The 20,795-nt window shown below is 39.6% G+C and overlaps 1 protein-coding gene across 1 annotated transcript in view; it reads left to right on the top strand.

Moving 5' to 3' along the window:
* Positions 1–19,120, top strand: part of DDC (dopa decarboxylase) — an 82,590-nt gene extending 63,470 nt beyond the window's left edge. The window contains exons 12-14 of the mRNA XM_050937749.1: positions 980–1,078; positions 12,294–12,395; positions 18,923–19,120. Of these exons, the coding sequence (XP_050793706.1) occupies positions 980–1,078; positions 12,294–12,395; positions 18,923–19,114 (393 nt within the window). The 3' untranslated portion in view covers positions 19,115–19,120. The remainder of the gene's footprint in view (positions 1–979; positions 1,079–12,293; positions 12,396–18,922) is intronic.
* The last annotated feature ends 1,675 nt before the right edge of the window (positions 19,121–20,795 follow it).

Genomic DNA, 20,795 nt, shown 5'->3' with positions numbered 1-20,795 from the left:
ATGATAAGAGTTAGAAAACCTGAACTATGAGGAAAGGTTAAAAAGACTAGGCATGTTTATTCTTGAGGAAAGAAGATCTAGGGGGGACCTGATAGCAGTCTTCAAATATGTTAAGGGCTGTTATAGAGAGCATGGTGATGATTGTTCTCCTTGTCCACAGAAGGTCGGACAACAAGTAATGCATTTAACCTGCAGCAAGGGAGATTTAGGTTAGATATTAGTAAAAAATCAAACTTTCTAACTATAAGGGTAGTTAAGCACTGGAACAGGCTTCCAAGAGAGACTGTGGAATCCCCATCACTAGAGGTTTTTAAAAACAGGTTGGACAGACACCTGTCAAGGATGGTCTAGGTTTACTTGGTCCTGCCGCAGCACAGGCAGCTGGACTTGATGGCTTCTCAAGTACCTTCCAGCCCTACATTGCTATGATTCTGTGTCTGACTGATAGCTCTAGGCTTGGCTTGGCCAACAGAAGGAATCTTCCTGAAGATATTTTCTTTAGACCATAGTGCGTAATAGGTTACTTTAAAAACTTATTATGAATGTATTTTCTCCTAAAATGAAATCTTTCTATTTCTTAAAACTTTATTTAAAAAAAATCTTTATATGGGCCCTTCATGGTAAGTTTGTCTTTGTGCCCTGTCTCACAAGGTGCAGAGCTTCTTGTGTAGACTTTAGTGGGAGTTTTGGGTGCAAAAGCAATATGTTCTTTGTCTCATGATCACTATCTTCTGACACCTCCTCTCCTTTCCGCTTTTGTATTTAAACAATTGGGTGTTGACTGTGCCAATGTATTTGCCAGTACCAGAATAATTTTGCATGATTTGACCTATCTCTTAAATTATTATACAGGGAGCCTCTGGAAGCTTGAACTATGGTCTATGCCAAAACTGGGTGTATAAATTGTGCTGTACCTGGAACAATGTCTTCTGACATGGAGACCATTCCTTCTCAAATGCATTACTCCTTCTGCTTGCAGCATTGGCAGATCCCTCTCGGCCGAAGGTTTCGTTCCTTGAAAATGTGGTTTGTGTTTAGAATGTATGGAGTCAAGGGACTACAGGAGTACATCCGTAAGGTGACCTTCTTTTACTTTTTGGGAAAATTTGTGTTGGGGATGGGGAGAAAAGGGCTTAAGAATCCACATCTATGTGCCTTCTGCGTACAACCCCTGCATGCATAAACAAAGCTTGTTGCACAGCCCAGTCTTGAGAGGCTGTGAGTTTTAGAGGCCACATTAGTGGCATCATTCAAAACAAAGCCAAGACTTTTCACTGATGCCTTAGTTGTTGTTTGTATTTATTATTTTATTATGTTGTATGTATTTATTATACATTAGGGTCAGGATTAGCGTTTAGGATTTGTGTATGTGCCCATGATTTACTGGGCATGTTACCTAGTTTGACTGAAACTAGTTTCAGGTGTTTCCTGCATGGAAGTGCCTTCAGGATATGGTTGCCTGCAGATTACAATTTATCCTTATTATGATTAAGTACTGGGGACATTCCTGCTTTAGCTACAGGGTAGTTTGTCATCACCGTAAATGCATGTGCTGTGTGATGTACCTACTTCTGTTGTAAATATAAAGTAAAACTGCAAAATAGCTTTTATGTTTCCAAACTAAAGAGAAACTGCTGAAAAGATAAAAATACAAGGCCACATCCTGCAGTTACACTAACTGAGGTTCTGGTCCAAAATCTACAGCAGTAGAGATTTATATTTAATTAGCTATCTAACCTCTGATTCTGATTGTTCTTGGTGGGAGTGTGTGTAGACACAGATGTGCGAAACTCTCCCTGGGACACATACTTCTTAACAAAGGTAGGACTAGTACCACAGTTTTCTTCCTTAAGAACCTCCTTATGCAGACTAGCTAGTAAGAACATAAGAACGGCCGTACCGGGTCAGACCAAAGGTCCACCTAGCCTAGTATCTTTCTACCGACAGTGGCCAATGCCAGGTGCCCCAGAGGGAGTGAAGCTAACAGGCAATGATCAAGTGATCTCTCTCCTGCCATCCATCTCCATCCTCTGATGAACAGAGGCTAGGGACACCATTCTTTACCCTTCCTGGCTAATAGCCATTTATGGACTTAGCCACCATGAATTTATCCAGTTCCTTTTTAAACATTGTTATAGTCCTAGCCTTCACAACCTCCTCAGGTAAGGAGTTCCACAAGTTGACTGTGCACTGTGTGAAGAAGAACTTCCTTTTATTTGTTTTAAACATGCTACCCATTAATTTCATTTGGTGACCCCTAGTTCTTGTATTATGGGAATAAGTAAATAACTTTTCCTTATCCACTTTCTCCACATCACTCATGATTTTATGTACTTCTATCATATCCCCACTTAGTCTCCTCTTTTCCAAGCTGAAGAGGCCTAGCCTCTTTAATCTTTCCTCGTATGAGACCCTCTCCAAACCCCTAATCATTTTAGTTGCCCTTTTTCTGAACCTTTTCTAGAGCTAGAATATCTTTTTTGAGGTGAGGAGACCACATCTGTACACAGTATTCAAGATGTGGGTGTACTATGGATTTATATAAGGGCAAAAATATATTCTGAGTCTTATTTTCTATCCCCTTTTTAATGATTCCTAACATCCTGTTTGCTTTTTTGACTGCCTCTGCGCACTGCGTGGACATCTTCAGAGAACTATCCACGATGATGCCAAGGTCTTTTTCCTGACTCGTTGTAGCTAAATTAGCCCCCATCATATTGTATGTATAGTTGGGGTTACTTCACATTTATCCACATTAAATTTCATTTGCCATTTTGTTGCCCAGTCACTTAGTTTTGTGAGATCTTTTTGAAGTTCTTCACAATCTGCTTTGGTCTTAACTATCTTGAGTAGTTTAGTATCATCTGCAAACTTTGCCACTTCACTGTTTACCCTTTCTCCAGATCATTTATGAATAAATTGAATAGGATTGGTCCTAGGACTGACCCTTGGGGAACACCTCTAGTTACCCCTCTCCATTCTGAGAATTTACCATTAATTCCTACCCTTTGTTCCCTGTCTTTTAACCAGTTCTCAGTCCATGAAAGGACCTTCCTTTTTATCCCATGACAGCTTAATTTACGTAAGAGCCTTTGGTGAGGGACCTTGTCAAAGGCTTTCAGGAAATCTAAGTACACTACATCCACTGGATCCCCCTTGTCCACATGTTTGTTGACCCCTTCAAAGAACTCTAATAGATTAGTAAGACACGATTTCCCTTTACAGAAACCATGTTGACTATTGCTCAACAGTTTGTTTTTCTATGTGTCTGACAATTTTATTCTTAACTATTGTTTCGACTAATTTGCCCGGTACTGACATTAGACTTACCGGTCTCTAATTGCCGGGATCACCTCTAGAGCCCTTTTTAAATATTGGCGTTACATTAGCTAACTTCCAGTCATTGAGTACCGAAGCTGATGTAAAGGACAGGTTACACACTTTAGTTAATAGTTCTGCAACTTCACATTTGAGTTCTTTCAGAACTCTTGGGTGAATGCCATCTGGTCCCGATGACTTGTTAATGTTGAGTTTATCAATTAATTCCAAAATCACCTCTAGTGACACTTCAGTCTGTGACAGTTCCTCAGATTTGTCACCTACAAAAGCTGGCTCAGGTTTTGGAATCTCCCTAACATCCTCAGCCGTGAAGACTGAAGCAAAGAATCCATTTAGTTTCTCCACAATGACTTTATATCATCTTTAAGCGCTCCTTTTGTATTTCAATCATCAAGGAGCTCCACTGGTTGTTTAGCAGGCTTCCTGCTTCTGATGTACTTAAAAAACATTTTGTTATTACCTTTGGAGTTTTTGGCTAGCCGTTCTTCAAACTCCCCTTTGACTTTTCTTATTACACTCATGCACTTAAGCTGGCAATGTTTGTGCTCCTTTCTATTTGCCTCACTAGGATTTGACTTCCACTTTTTAAAGGAAGTCTTTTTATCTCTCACTGCTTCTTTTACATGGTTGTTAAGCCACGGTGGCTCTTTTTTAGTTCTTTTACTGTGTTTCTTAATTTGGGGTATACACTGAAGTTGGGCCTCTATTATGGTGTCTTTAAAAAGGGCCCATGCAACTTGCAGGGATTTCACTTTAGTCACTGTTCCTTTTAACTTTTGTTTAACTAACCCCCTCATTTTTGTATAGTTCCCTCTTTTGAAATTAACTGCCACAGTGTTGGGCTGTTGAGGTGTTCTTCCTCCCACAGGGATGTTGAATGCTATTTTATTATGGTCACTATTTCCAAGCGGTCCTGCTATAGTTACCTCTTGGACCTGCTCCTATGCTCCACTCAGGATTAAATCTAGAGTTGCCTCTCCCCTTGTGGGTTCCCATACCAGCTGCTCCATGAAGCAGTCATTTAAAGTATCGAGAAAATTTATCTCTGCATTTCGTCTTGAAGTCAAAGTGGGAGAGGAAGTTGTTGCCCCATCATCTGCCTAAAATGCCTAGAGAGCTACTCCCAGCGTAGGATGCCACTACTGTAGTAGATGAAGGATAAATTGAAGTTTTATGCTTTTTGTTTTGCTTTGGTTTTTATTTTCTTCTGCATAGATACCTTTCTGTTTGGCTCCATGGACAACAATCTAAATGGGATTTTGATCCTTATTATGTACTGGAGAAACATATTTGGGGGGCAACAAGGACATTGGCTTTTTATCACCTCTGATACAATCCAAAAGTGAAATTTTGGATCTCCTCTGTCTCTCTTACTGAAGTGAAAATGGGTTCATGGTTTGTTATACCTCAGCCATTATTGAAGCTTTCACTGCATTGGTCTCTCCAGTCAGGTTTTGCAGATGGCAATTAATTCAATTTACTGGCGAGGTTTTAAATAGCACTAAATCTCATATTCTTCTGGTGGCAGAGTTGAAGTCCTCATGTTGATTACATGTACTTTATTGGATTAGTGTTAATACCTTATTAGTAACATTCAAGAAACTTGCCTGGCCTTTCTCTCTTCTCCCAAACGTTTCCCAGTGTGCTCAGAGAGCAAATACTTGCCTTTTTAGAGTCCCATAGACACCTTTTGAAGGCAGAGTTTTCCCATAATGTCTGGAAATGCATCACTTTTGTAAAGCTATTGACTTCAGTGGAGATGAACCAGGGATGAATGTGTCTCCTCATGTTTCTGAATAGACTTTTTTTCTAATTTAACGTAATTATAATGTTTTAGATTAGGTCATTACAGATGTGCTGGGGGACAGGGGGGTGTAATGTTATTTCCTTGAGCGCTAAAAAGAGCTGTGGGATATAGTTCTCCAAAAGAAACCATAAAACAAACAAAAAAACCCCACATGGCCAAATTATGACCTCACACTTGTGACTTCAGTAGCGTTACATGGGTATAATTGAGAGTAGAATTTTGCTTACTGAACATGTAAATTGACTAATTAATTTAGACTTGATTTCTTCCATTTGGAATGAATGATGGCTCATCACATTCTCTGAGTTTTATTTGCTTCTCTAAAAGTATCTCCTTTGTTTCTCTCAGTGGAACTGCAAGGGCAAGGACGGATTGATCTTTGGTTGTTTAGTAATCTAGATAACAGGATTGGTCTTTTAGATCAGTTGCCTTCTGTGAGATTGTAAACATTGCAATATTGCTACAGACTGTACCAATGTCCACTAACAGCAGTTGTAATGTGTTCCATACCTCCCTTCCACATTTCCCTACCCTCCTCTTTCCAGAAACCATTCTTTATTCCCAAAGATACTGTGGTGAATTTCCTTTTGGTGGTTGTAGTAATAAGGAATGTTATAAACTCTGGTAATGGATTATATTTGAAGCTGTAAACAGTTTTCCAAATGAAAAAAACTCTTGAAATTTAATCTCACTTTCCCACCCCTCATCATTCTTTAAGGATTTGTATAATTCCAGGCCTTGGGAAGTTCTTTCCATTTAAACATACGGTAACATCTAAAAAATGATAGTTTTCATACTTCCAGTGCTGGTCAAGGCAATCCTTCTAAAAAGAACAGCCAGTACTAGCTTGTAGGTTACACTTGGTGTTTCATTTGATTTGTGCCACAAGATTGTCCCTGAAGTTGCCAGAACTATTTCTCAATCTGCATTTAAAGAGACAAGTATTAGTTTTTGTGTTTGCTACACTTGGTCACATAGTGCAGTGAAACAAAACATGAATAAATCCTGCAGTCCTCCATGTGTAGATCTACACTGCAAAGAAAATCCTGTAGTGCCGAGTCTCAGAGCCTGGGTCAATTCACTCTGGGAGCTTGGGCTGCAGGGCTAAAAATAGCAGTGTAGACCTTCCTGCTTGGGCTGGAGCCTGGGATATGAAACCCAGCAAGGGGGAAGGGTTTCAGATTCCAGGCTCCATCCTGAGTGGGAATGTCTACGTTGCTATTTTTAGCCCTGCTGCCTGAGTCCCATGAGCCAGAGTCAGTTGACCTGGGCTCTGAGACTTAGTGCCATGGGATTTTCTTTGCAGGGTAAATATACTCTGTGTGGACACTCCAGGCCTCAAATACAGTGGGAACGCTGTGTTTCTGCTGCATTGGTGAGCAATCAGCGAAGAGGCCAAAGGGAATCCAAACCATGGAGTGGAACTTTGTGGCGGCTCTTTGAGTTGGAATGTAGAGAGGGGAATGAACTTATTTGGGATCAGTGCACCATGTAGATCTACACAGCTTCAGTGGACACACAAAGATGAGTTGCAGCAAGCCTGTTTGCTACACCTACTCATTCTCTGTAGTTGCATTTGCAGCCAGGTTCAGCCTTACTTGTAGGTTTGGGGAGTAGGATCCCGTTTCCTCCCTGCCACTACAAAAACGACCTTGCTCATTCCCAAGTCATAAGGTCCTAAGATACTTAGGCACTTAGAAAATTTCATCCAGTGCCCACAAGAAAAGGTCTTTTACTCCGATTCCACTTGTGCAGCTGAGATTTAGACCAAAAGTTGGGAATTTTGAGAGATGACAACTTCTGACAAGTTGTAGCAGGGGAAAATGCTATAATCTTCCATTTTTAGTGCTGTGATTAGAAGAGATGAGATGAGTCTCTTTTGAAAAAAAATTTTGGTCTTAAAATATACCTGAAATTGGCTGTTCACATCCAGGTCTTTTTTCTGCCTTCCATTTCCCCACAGTTCCAAACAGTTTTATTTTTTAAGGAAAAAAAAGTCGTTTTTTTAGAAGTTAAAGATGGTTGCTGTGTTTGCAGCTTTCAAAGTCTGTATCTGACTGAATGGATAACCACTGCAATCTGGCATGTGCTTGTGTTGAGATAGGCAGCTAAGGAACAAAATATTCCTGGGATAGGAGCATGAGTGACTTTGGTTTAATTAGCATCATATTTTGCTTCTGAAACCTTTCAGTTTATACTCCTCATCATTTACAAAATGGAATATCAACACACTGCAAAGTAAAGAGTTTAAAGAGGGCGTATTTGGGTGAGGGGGAAATCACCGCCAAGAATTTTTTGGGGAGAAAATTGTGTGTTTTGGAAGTAAATTCCAAGATGTGGAGAGGACACCAGGAGGGCAACAGCAAATAGCATAGGAGAATGAATAAGAGCACTCAGGATTGCCCTGTAATCAATTGAAATGTGAGACTCAAAGCAGAAATGTGTCCATTTTTAAACCACTTGAGAGTAAGCTAGTGCTATGTTGCTATGAGCCATGTAAAGGGGTCATGAGCCAGTAGAGGAACTTAGCTTTCTGTCTTGTCTGTAATACCCGTTCCATAGGTATATTTTTAAAAGTCATTTTTTACCTATGATCCCCTGGATATTCTGATTCATTTGTTCAAATACATCCCCAATAGCTTCAAAAGAAATTGGACTGAACATACTTTTTGCAATAAACAGTTCTTCTGTTCTTCACCAATGATAGAGGACTGAATTCTGCTTAAAACTAGCAGTAGAGCTTAAGGACCAGCTGGAAGGGCATAGAGAGTAGATTGCTCTTCTCTGTCTGCAGCTATGCCACCTCAGATGGTGATCTTTCCAGTCCAACTTTCATAAGCTAAGCAGGCTTGGGCTGGGTCAGTGATTAGATGTGAGAACTCAGAGGGAAACCTCATTTGCTATGTAAAGTGCTGTTGGTGATTCAGTAGATGGCACTCTTCTCAGTACTGAATGCTTGCCCAAGCATGCTCTTATGGGTCACCATGTTTTTTGGAAATGCCATCTTTGCATGAGTGATAAAACCATTTGTTAACGATCTCATGGCATTTTTTCCCCACAAAATTAAGGGTTTAACCTTGGTATCCTGCCCAAATTCCAGTTCAGAGGAAAAAACAGTCCTTGCTCCAAAAATGTACAACTGAAATTGGACAACTAAGACAGATACTGCATTGGGGTGTGATTGAGTGCTGCCCTTCAGAGAGGTGCCTGCAAACCTCACAGCCCAGAAAAAGGGAACTATATGAGGGCAGGAGGGGATAGTGGGTAAGACACCTTTTGGGTCCTCTTGATTCCAGACTGCTGCAGGGTCCACTCTGCCTTTGGAGGGCTGCCAAAGTCAGGCAGCTCAACCTGAGCTACCTGAGAGCAGCTGCACCACCATGAAACACTCTGTAGTGCTATGCACCCCACCTCTTGTTGTCTTCAGCCCAGCCCCAGCACACCCATTACACCAGAGCTTGAAAGATGGTGCTTCATAAACCAGCCTGGGAAATTATTCCCTGCATGGTTCATGGGCTTCTGGTTCATGTATGGACCCATAGCCAAAATCGCACCCCAGGTGACTGATGAAGATGTAATCTTGTAGTGCCATTTTTTAAAAATTTAAATGAATTTTCATTGAAAGGCTTCACAGGAGAGTGTGTGTGTTTAAGGAGGGATTTTAATGAATAAAAGCGTCGTTGTTTGGGGGACAAAAGGGAGACTGTTGCAAGCATAGAGGGGAGACTGAAGAAGGTGGCCTCAAGTTGAGAGTGGGGGAAGCAGCAATAGACAAGCTGCACCCTGTGAAAAGCACAGACAAAAGAGGGGGCAGAATTGTATAGAATTTGAACATGAAGCCAATACTAGTGATGGCATCTGATGTGGGAAGTGACATGGTCCAAATGACAGGAGAGAAGGGTGATTTTGGTAGTAATATTTTGGATGGGCTAGGAAGGCTGCAAGATGAGATTCAGAGAAGACTGAGAGGAGAAAGTTGCAGGACGCTAGGAAGAGATGAACATGCATACAGGAGATGCTATGTAAATTTGTGTGTACACGAGCATTACTAAAGCATATCAGCTTTTGAAGGATTTGCAGATGAAACTAACATATAGTGTTCAAATGCCTTTACAGCAGGTGTTTGCAAATTTTAAACTTTGTGGACAAACTCTTAATAAAGAGAATGCCTCGCAAGCCTACCTCTCTCCCATTTATGATCTCATAAACTGTCTCCCTTCACCATTCACAATGACACAGACCACCTCTTCTCCCATTCACAATCACATGGACTAGTCATTTATTTATTTATTTATTTATTTATTTTGCAGTCCCAGAACATGCCACTTCCATATCCCTGGTAAAGACAGCAGTTGCTTAGCTGGAAAATGTCAGGAAAATATTTTTAGCTGCTTTTAATGAAATTAAGCAGCGTGAAATAAAAAGACAACCCTGTATCAAGAGGCAGGCCAGCCAGCTAGCAGCAAGGCTCTTCAGACCACAATTATGTGGCCCATGCACCACAGTCTGAGAACCTATGTTCTAAAGGAACTGTACAATCTCAGTGGAAGGACAGTACCATAAACAGTAACAACTACAGGGGGGTTTGTATTTAAAAAGTGAAATCAAATTTTAAGACCTACATTAAAATAATATTAGGAGCATGGTAGGACTATGGCTTCAAAATGGAAGAAATGTGGAGGTAAGGCATTTCTCTCTTTCAGTAACTACTCCATTTGTATCTCAACATAGCAGGAATCTAAGAACAGTGTGTGATCTTCCCTCCCTGGTAAGTGTGCCCTCAGTTCAACAGGCAGGGCTTCATTCTCACAATTTTCATATATTGCTCATAGGATTGAGATCTCTAAATCCTGGTATCTTGTTGTGAATTATCTTAATTCAGCTGCAGTATCTAGGTACAACAGCTTGAATTGCAAATGGAGAGAGAGGCCTACACTCCAAAATCCCTTTGGTCTTGTGGATTTTAAGCTTCAAATCTCAATAATGTTCAACTCTTTTGTATTTACTGCAGTATGGATTATTAGCACTGCAGTGGTCTTTGTGAAAGTAATCATGAGCAATTCTTCCTGGTTCAGCAGTGCCGGCCTTTGGCAGCTGTGATTAACTTATTTATATAGCATGCTGAAACTTTTGGGAAATAAACGAACTGTAGTCTCTCCTTTTCCGTTGTGTAAAACCCAAAGCACTTGGCGCCCCCCAATGTCTTTACTGATTACTGCTGTTATTAAAGTTCTCCCTCAGCTAAACACAATTGTACTGCAACTTTTCTTATTACCTCTACTTCCATAGCATCCAACTTCAACATTTTTTTTCCGCTTTGTTCTTATTTTCTTTAAGAGATTTTATTTTTATTGTCTAGCAAACATTTTAATGCAAAGCTGGACAGAGATGTCATCCAGAAAACTGTAACAATAATTATTTGGGGTTTTCTGTACAAACTACTTACAATGAGCTAAATCCGGAACACTTTACTAAGTTTTTATTCAGTTCTTACTTAGAAAAAATGCCTATTATGTTCAGTGAATACTTTGTCCAAGGACTGAGTAAAAAAGTAAAGGTTTCAAGATTTTGCCTACTACGTTTAATTATATCACACCTAACTAAAGCACATACAACACAGAACAGGTGAAATTCTGTCCCTATTAAAGTCAAGAGGGGTTTTGTATAGTATACATGTACAGGGCACATGTGCCCTGATGTGCACCCTATTCTGTGGGTTTTATGGAGTGTAATTTGAGCTACAGACATAGAATATATGGTTATATCAGGGTACAGAATGTATGTTACAGTACAAGATATAATGTACATATATGTATATATTACTTGTATCCTTCACAGTTCATGAACCCATTGTTGTTTATATTTGGTTGTACCCATATGTCTCAGAAAGATTCGGGTCTTACTGTTTTACATGACTTAATTCCTGGCTAGAACAGCATCTAGTCTAATTTAAGCCAAGATGTAATAACAGTGGGGAGGAAGTGGTAACACCAATAAGAACAGCTGATTCCATAGGCTATCAGTGTGCATCATCTGAAAGTTCTAAATTAGACAAGGTTTTTCTATTTTAAGAAACAAACATGAGAAAGCTATCATTAAGATTGCATGATGTCTTTCACTATAATTTCTGTTTTTACTGGTTCATGACTTTTGGAAAATCTCCTTATAAGCTGAAACATTCCACGTTTTACTTCAGCCCAAAGCATTATTTTTGTTTGATATTTTTCTTGAACTTGGAAAAACAATGTGTGGAAGACAAAAATACAGGTGATTATTTTGTGGAATGGATACTTAAAAATAAATTATGGCAGTTCGAAACCCGTTGCTCCAGATGTGCCTAACCATTCTCAATGAGGAGTAGCCATGGTGTGCAAAAAAACTAACTCCAATGGTTTGATTTTCAAAGGTGCTGAGCACCTGTAGGCCTGTTGATTACAGTGGGATGGAAGGGGGAATTGGCACTCTTTGAGTAGAACAGGCAGAACCAGGACACCTATTCTTTTACTGTCAAATGCTGCTGCTACTCCATCTACTGGCAGAAAAACTAGGAGTTCATATAACTCCCTAATGAGGTTCTGACCACTTCTCCTCTTCTTTCAGATCCCTATGTTAAGACATTGCTTAGATGTTAAGACTTCCCAGATCATTACTGATCTACATACTGGTATTTTTCTTGATATGTGTGATTTCTAAAATAAACAGCAACTTCTTTGCATGCACACACACACATACATACACACACACACTGTACTTGGCAGCACTGGGGGCGGGGGAGCATTTCAGTCCCATTTTAGTTCAGGAGAAAAGAAAAAGTTGTTACTTGGAATCATTATTATTTATCATTAATATGACACCGTAAATTGGGATGATATTTTACAATGGTGTCTAGATACTATTGTGACAAGCACATTAGAAATGCCTTAATAGATACATTGGGCCAGAAGTGCCAGACATGTAGGAAAATCTCTGACCTATAAAGTCTCTAAAACAAGATGTAAATTAATATGAATAGATGGCGTGTTAGTATGTGGCTTCTAGAAGTTTTTGTAAAGGGTTGAGGGGTAGAATGTGTAAACAGATTGGCAAATGTTATCTTTTGATTAATCTGATTGATACAATATAGACTTTGCTCTCTTTCTCTCTCTAGCATGTAAAACTGTCACATGAATTTGAAAATTTGGTACTTCAGGATAAACGATTTGAGATCTGTGCTGAGGTCACACTGGGACTGGTGTGCTTCCGACTAAAGGTAAAATAGCAATGGCTTCTAATGTTCCCTCTTGTTTTTTGAAGGTATTGATAGAATATATTGCACTGGTTTAAATATTGTTATAGCTAACCTATTTATTTATTTATTTTAAATTGTAGAAAACTCTTGATACATGTCATAAACCAAAGAGGATCAAAGAAGCAGTCTTGAGCCAGATTCTCTTTTTTAGCATAAGATTAAATTTAAAGAAATCCTAGCATGTTACGGTATGAAAATACACAGTTAAAAGGCACCCGAACAACCATAACACTGCCCTGTGTTGACACTATGCAATAGCCATATGATTAAAGCATTTTATGATTTAGATTAAACTGTTTTTTAAAACCCATGTTTATTTGGCGTGTCGTTATAGAGCCTGGTTACAATTGTTTGGGTGCCAAAACTGTGGCTTCCCATACCTGAATATGATAGGATTTCTTTTCAGTTCCAGCTTAACTCCAAATTTATAGTACTTGTTTTGGGGAGAATTACAACATCCCTGTAATGTGTTTTGTTTTAATCTTAAATTATTGAATGTACTGTTAACCTTAGTGCCATCTTAGTATGTGGAGGGCAGGAGTACCCTGGGAACTTCTTTTAGTGTGGGGTGTTTTTAATTATTAAAATGTCAGTCATGAACACTAAACCAGAAACCCAAAAAAGTTACCATATGTTATTTCTTATAATTTGAAGATGAGAACCATCAACAATAAATCTTTTTACTTTTAAAGCCAGATTTACTAGTACACTGGGTAGCTCTGGAGCCGTACAAAGCAACTAGCGTGCATTGACCTGTAAATTAAGCTTATAGTTGCCTTGCATCACCAGATCAGCACAATAAGTCGAGATAGGTTGGTGAATTTGGCCCTTAATTTGCAATTGTTGTAGTTATTCAGGATACAGGATATATTTTAAAAAACTTTTACAATATATAACTTGGCAAATAACATTCCGGAATATGAAAGCAGAATTCTACTATTATAATTGAAAGAAAAAGATAGCCACATTTACAAAAAAAAAAAAGTGAATACTATCTATAAAATCATGGAAGCAGACTGGACCACCCTGGGACAAGATGTGGGTGACAGCAGAGAGGAATATTACTGAAAGAAGAGTGTTCTGTGTTTGGAGTAAGGGAAAGTGTCAGGGTGTGAATGTGAGAATATAGGGGATACAAGGCGATCCAATGGCAATGTCAAGGGTAGAGGGAAAAAAGAGCAGGGAGACATGCATGAGACATGAGAGATAGGTGGGAATAGGCAAGGGAGTCCTGTGTTGAGGAGAATAGAGCTGTGCACAGGCAGAGGCCTAGGATGGGGAGCTAGTGTCAAGATATCCACACTTGAAAGACTCCCAGTGGCTCTTCTCTTTTGGCTCCTCTGAGTACCATAGTAGTACTACAGGGGCAGTCCATTAAATCAGAGACGACTCTCAGGGACTGGTCTCCTTCCCCACACCTTATGTCCCACCATGGGCCCACCTGTTTGCATAGCACCAGTCTCTCTAATGCAACCCGCATCCCCACATACAGCCATAATTTCCCCAGGGCCATGTGCATGTCTTGTTTCCCTCTCCCTTTCACACATAGTTCACTCTCCAGACATCATAAAGCAGTACCATGGAGAGCCAAGAAGAGGAAGGAAGTGACCATGACATGGAAGTAAGGAGGCTGTTAGGCGAACAGGAGGAGAATGTGAGGAGGTAGAGCAGAGGGAAGCAGGGGTTCTGGGGTAGGGAAGCAGGCTGTGTTAGGGAGACAGTGCTACCTCAGTGCTAGCACACAGTGGAGTGGAGACAGCAGTGCCGTGTGCAGCCTTTCAAGCACAGATATTCTAAGCCAGCATGGAGCCCTGGATCTTTTAAGGGGCAAGGACAGCTGGGGACAATTTATCTACCAATGAGAACTCTTGATGCATGAGTCCCATCTCTCTCATACTACTGACTCATTAATACCAATGGAATTGTAGCATGGAAATTAGATGTGGAGGAAGGCGGATGACTTGCTGTTGACCAGAATCTGTTTGTACCCTATATAATTAGCTACAACAATCATTAATAACTTAGCTTAATTACAACCTAATTTATCCAAATGTAGCCTATGTACAGTGAATTTTAACTATATGTAAAGTTTAAAGAGTCTGCATTGGTCTGTTAATATTGTTCAGAACAAAAAAAAGTCTGAGTGCTAAGTTTCTTAAAGGGCCTAATTTAAATTATTATTTATAAACCAATTAACAGATTTAGTTATAAACACTCAAAATCCATTCTGTACTCAGTATAGATGCTGTACATCTACTGTATAAAGGAAATGCTGTACACTGGGGAGGGTACACAGTATTCGTCATACGTCATAAAAAAGGCTGAATCCCTGCTTCAAGTACAAAACTCAATTCAGTGTTAACTAATTATGGAGCTGGAGCTGGCACCTTAATGAGCTGAACTGGAACACTGAATATGAACAACACAGAGATTCCTTGTTAAAAGCACCTAAGTGTGCTTTAAACTTTTCTTAAGACTAACAAGCAAATCCAGCTTCTTTTGACGACATGATGTTATTTTTCAGACATTCCTTTCTTGGTTGTTCAATTGTCCCAGTTACCTGGGGTTTGATGCAACTGGTTGAGGAATCAAGATGAATGCCTAACAATGAGGGTTTCAGTAAAGGCTGGACTGAGCTTGGGCAGTAAAGTAGTTTCTTTTGTGCCTGTGCTGTCAATAAAAAAGGATCCCCTGCTGGCAGAACAGATGCAACATGTATTGTGGAGTTTTTCTGATTAGCAAGGGCCTGTTAACAGTTCTGAATATTTTTTTCTTCTTAATAATAAGTTTTTCAATAGCTCAATGAAAGGTTTTGAGGCATAGGGCTTGTGGAAGTTATTGCTGACATGAAAAATATTTTTTAGACCTCTTTTCTCACATGGAATAAGCAGACATAGAGATTTTTTTTTAGGTCCGGTGACAGCTGCTAGTGCTCTATCTCTACTTTCAAGGAGCATTCCTGGTGAAATGGAGCATGGCAACACATGAATTGTCACATTTGATCAGACCAATGGTCCATTTAAGTCCAGTCTTCTGTCTCTGAAGCCTCAAAGGAAGGTGTAAGACCCTCATAATGGATGATTTTGAAATAGTGGGCAGATGCTGGATGTCTTGGGCACTTTTCAGAAAAAAGGCTTGGCTCTAGCAATGCTAGATTCTTTAGCAACCTGGAGGCAGCAAGGCCTTCAAGCCCTCCTCCTTTTTGGATTTTATCACTTTTGCACAAATTTTTGTATGAAGTACTGCCCATCCTTGTCTCTGTGGCTTTACTCACTTTCTGAATCACTCTTTCAAAATCAAGTTTTATGTTGATCAAATTCCCAGTTAAATCTCCTTTAGATCTAATGTACCTGCAGCTCTACTGTATTGCTTGTAATGGGGGATTGGGGTGCTAGTGCAGCATACCTAGAAAGAAAACTTGATGCAATATCGAGAGATAGTGAAAAGGTTAATTTTTCCCCTTTTATTTTTTGTTAAACTTTTTTCATTGTCTTGCTTAATTAAAACTCTTTATTCTGTGCATTTTTTCCTTTCACACTGTTGAACAGATGCACTAATAATGCATCATATGGTAGATCGCTCTCCAAAGGCCAAAGAAAATATCTGGGGGTTGATGTGTCAATGGGTTAATTTTTGGTTCCCTTGTCATGACTGCAGATGAATATGAGAAAAGTTGGTCATTTCTCTGAGGGACAGGAAGAACAATGTCTTACTAAAACTGACATGCTCCATCAGTGCTGGCTACTTGCCTCCCAAAGCTCTGAGAGGGGACTAGTCCTCACTAACTTCAATTTGATGTGACACCAGAGTGTCAAAGCAACCCCTAAGTGCTTCTGTGGGAATATAAGAGAAAAAAGATGTGCACAGCTATTTTTCCAGAGAGCAGTAACTTAACATGAGATAACTGAGACTTAAATGCTAATGTTGTGCTGTTGAGCTGCATGTTTAATATAGAGGGAAAGGATCATCGATTTTATGATGGATTATCATCCAGAACAAAGAGATGTATATTTCGCTGTCACAATTGATGTGCCCAGGACAGAAGGCTCACCAACACAAAATTCAGTGTGTGGTTTGTTGTCATTGTGAACAGTAGTGAGAGCGTAGTTCAAGTTTCATCATGATTTTCTACAGAGATAAGGGCCCGCCTGCCAGGCAACAAAGTATAGGGTAAATTGCATACGTCATTTTGATTTGGGACCATCTCTATTGTAACATGATCAAAAAGGGTGTGTGAAAGAAGACGTTTCCCACTTGTAACATTAGGGAAACTATCAATTACCTTCAGTATGTTTTTTTTCCCATAAAGGCAAGATTAGTTAGGCTTGCCACTGTTTTTAGTACTGAAAGAGCAATAGCATGTGTTCTAAAGGGGAGGTTTTCAAAAGCACCTAAGGTAGTTAGGATCACAGGTCACATTGGGCTTGTGTTCCTAAATTTTTTAGATGCTATTGCAAATCTGTCCCTGAAAGCTCTGCAGGTTGATTCAGTTCATTTCTGAATTGCTTGATGCAGTGGTCTGACACTCGCAATCCTTGCCTCCCGTGTAAACCTGTTTCACCTACAGTACTTACCAGGCAGTATGACAGAAGCAACTGAGGAGTTGCTGTATAACTTCAGACATATCTGTATAAAACAACTGTCAACACTTAAGGTCAACAAAGGCTACCCTGAAAAAGTACTGAAAAATGGTCCACAAGGCTCAGGGTGTAACTCCCAACCTGCTGGTATAAGAGTTAGGTACATTCCCCTAAAAGAGCGTAATAAAAAAGACTTAGAAAAGTATCCATTTGGGGTCTTATCCTGCAGTGCTAATACAGTAAGAACAACAAGGAATGGGTCCCTTTGGATAGTTTATGCATGTTTTTTTTTAAAGATTAATTTAAAACAATTTATTTCTTTTTGGAAAAATCTGTTTCAGTCCCAAACCTTAACTGATAAACACGGCCCTTTCAAATGTTTGCCTGGGAGAATGACTAATACGACTGTAGCTGAGTCCAAGTGGGAGTTCAAGCTTCTCAAAAGCACTGCTTGGAACATTAGGAGTTGGAACTGGCACCACGCTGGTCACTCTCAAAAATAAAATCCTATCACTCAACAATGGAGAGTAAAGAAGGCATTTCAAGGTGCCACTTTAATGGAAGGAAGCATAATCTAATGATTCATGCATGAGAGACTCCTTCTGTGACCTTCAGCAAGTCATTTTAACCTCTCTGCCTCAGTTTCCCCATCTATGGAAAGGGGATACAACCTACCTGACGGTGGGGAGAATTAATTTATTCATGATTCTAAAAATCTCTAATGCCTGATTATTTAATCTGTATAATAAGATTCCAGCATTGTCACCTGTCTTTTTGGCTCTCTGAAGCCTAGAATATCTACGGAGTCACTTGACAGGATGGAAACAGCTACAAGCATGGTCAAGGGCTTTATGTTTAGAATATCACCAGGGTGAATCATGACAGGAATACATTATCTCCTACTGTCCAACTTTTAAGTTCTCAGCCATTTTGACTTTACAAAATACAGCTGTGCAGTGTGCAGCTACTGTAAAGTATGCAATGTAATGTATCTATGCCATACCAAGAGTCCCAGACCATTGTGATGTCAAAGAAAACTCAGTCACCACCCTTACTCTATAGCTAATTTGCATTTCATTGTGTGAAGACTACACAGATGGTGGATTACTTGGCCCAACTGCCACATCCATTGACACAAAATACCCCAAACACACCTAGGCCCTCGCTGCAACATACCCCTTATCCACCACTCTCACAAATCATCATGAAATCATCAGCACCTTATACACACTCTCCTGCCTCCATTCATATTTCCTATAAAATCATAAACTTGGGTGGCAAAGCTGCAAGTCATCGCTAGTAGGTATTATATGGAGGAACGAGTTCTCTAACAAATGCAGACTTTTTTTAGCATTTCTGCTACTATAAGTGAAAGTCATTCCTTGACTTTAAGCCTTGCATGAATTTGGCTTAACCTCCCCACCCACCCAGATCTTTCTATCTTTCTATTCAAACATGTCTTCTGTGGGAGTTGTACTTAAGTAAAAACTGAAGGATTTAGTTCACAAATATTAATATTTCATTGCAAAACTTTTTACTAATTGTCTTTGATTAGCTCTTAAAACATTAGAAAGGCAGTTAAAATAATGATCATTTTTCTATAAAGTTGCAGATATTTGATGACCTCTGTCCTCCAAAAGTTGTCTGGCATCAGAAATGCCCTATACCACTGCTTCTCAACCATTTGGGGTCCGTGATTCACAAAATGACTGAAAAATTATCCCATGACCCACTGTATTCCCACAAACTTTTGGTGGCAAAGGACTGAGGAATTTGGGTCATAGGAAGAAATAATGGGTGCCAGACTAGTGCTGATATTATAGTTAGGTAGACAGTGCTGGTTGGTGGGACCAAGAGGTAACAAACCGGCATTTAAAGTTCATGTTTATTGGTTTACAATTATTTCAGGGCTCCAATGAACTGAATGAGGCACTTCTTAAAAGCATAAATGAAGCCAGGAAGATCCATCTGGTTCCGTGTCACCTGAGAGAGAAGTTTGTGCTACGTTTTGCCATTTGTTCCCGCACAGTGGAATCTGTCCATATCCAATTTGCCTGGAAGCACATCTCGGAGCTAGCAACTGAACTTCTGAACGCATAGGACAAGCAGCAGCAGTGATGAATGGGGGTGGGGTAAGGGTGTTAATTGATTTTCTCCATGCTGCCAAGTTTTCTTTAGTGGGAGGGGGAATTATGAGGGGGGAAATGTAACTATTGATATTATATGGCCCTGCTACACTAGCCAAATTACTGTCAGCAAATTGTGTTGTAACATGGTCTCCTGACTGCATTATACCATGATTATGGCCCTGTAAAAATCAAGGCTGTAAGGAGTTCTATAAATGGTTTTAACAGTTTGTTCTTGCCTATGTAGACAGGATCAAATTAATTTATTATAACACAGTTGGAGCACTATCCTGTTACAGGTCTATTTGTTACCATGGTAGTTTTGCAAGTGGCCCTTTAAGACATCTGCTTTCCTTGGTGGTGGCAGAGCCAATGGTAAGAAAGGAATTAGAGAAACTCTAATAGCTCCTAATGTAACAATTTTCCATATAGATTCCTCTACTTTCCCTTGAAAAGGGTTAGCTTTGGAGGCAGCCATCCTCTTAAAATGCAATGTTCTGCATATTGCTAATTCTATTTGCCTACACAGGTACTTCTATGCCCTACATCAGTGTAGTATCTGACTGCCTAACTGGTGCTGCAAGCAAGTAGGGAACTAGAAACACTTTTTACTGAGGAATAGGCACATTTTATTTGAATTTGACTTCAATAATAAAATGTTTATAGACCTGATGTCACTGGAATGTAGTACTGGCCTTTTGGCAGGTAGAAGAACCAACTCAAAGCTTTAAATAATGAAAACAATAGGTATTTAATTTTAAAGGGTTTTGTTCTCCTGACTACCTGAACAAGGCAAGGGAAGAATAGACTGTTTCCTCACTCCCACCCACTCTCCCCACACACCACCACTTCCCACAGTGTAATTCTTTGAACATTTAAGAATCCACTCCACTTAGATGAAAAATTGACCTAAATCCAGAAAGCACTGCTCAGTCCAACTAGCTGGATGGGGTGCTGGGAAGAGGCAGGAGTGGAGGAACCCATGCTGCTCCCGTGAGCTGAAGTATGCTCTAGGTATCCTTATATTGCCTGTACCCTGTCTGGGAAGGGAGAACAGGAGAATCTGCACAGTCTGAGATCATTTGGCCCTTTCCTCAGGCACCCCATTCCCTGCTCTCTTTTTCTCCTTGGGGTACATATCCCCTCCACACCCTTCCCACTTCCTCCTCGTACCTGGATCTGCTGCCAATGATCCTACAGTGGTTGTGCTTTAAATGTTTCTGTTGATTTGATAGACTTAATGTTGAGAGACGTCCTACAAATTGGTAGAAATGTTTTAAGTGTGAGTGATGTATTATAATTAATTTACATTGAAATGATTTTTAAAAAATCATTAACATCTCAGAATATTGAACAGCAAAATTATTAAAGCATGAATTTACTTTACAAACATGTACTCAAATGGCAGAAATTATATAATTTCCCAGACTGGACTGTGCATCGGTTTTGTTCTCATATTCTCATGTACCAGCACAATGCTACTGTTCTGGGATTTCTAACATATCAAGTACTTGTTTTACAACCAATGCTACTTCCTTTCATTAAAAGAAAAAAATTAAATCTTGAAAACAGATGTTAGGTTCACACATATTTAAAAACAAAAAAAGTATAGATTATACTTGAGCGTAACATAAATGTATATTATAGTTACAGCA

Source organism: Gopherus flavomarginatus, chromosome 2, assembly GCF_025201925.1.
Source record: "Gopherus flavomarginatus isolate rGopFla2 chromosome 2, rGopFla2.mat.asm, whole genome shotgun sequence".
NCBI classification, from domain to species: Eukaryota; Metazoa; Chordata; order Testudines; family Testudinidae; genus Gopherus; species Gopherus flavomarginatus.
The sequence above is the reverse complement of the archived record's forward strand: the minus strand, read 5'-3'. Positions and strand labels throughout refer to the sequence as shown.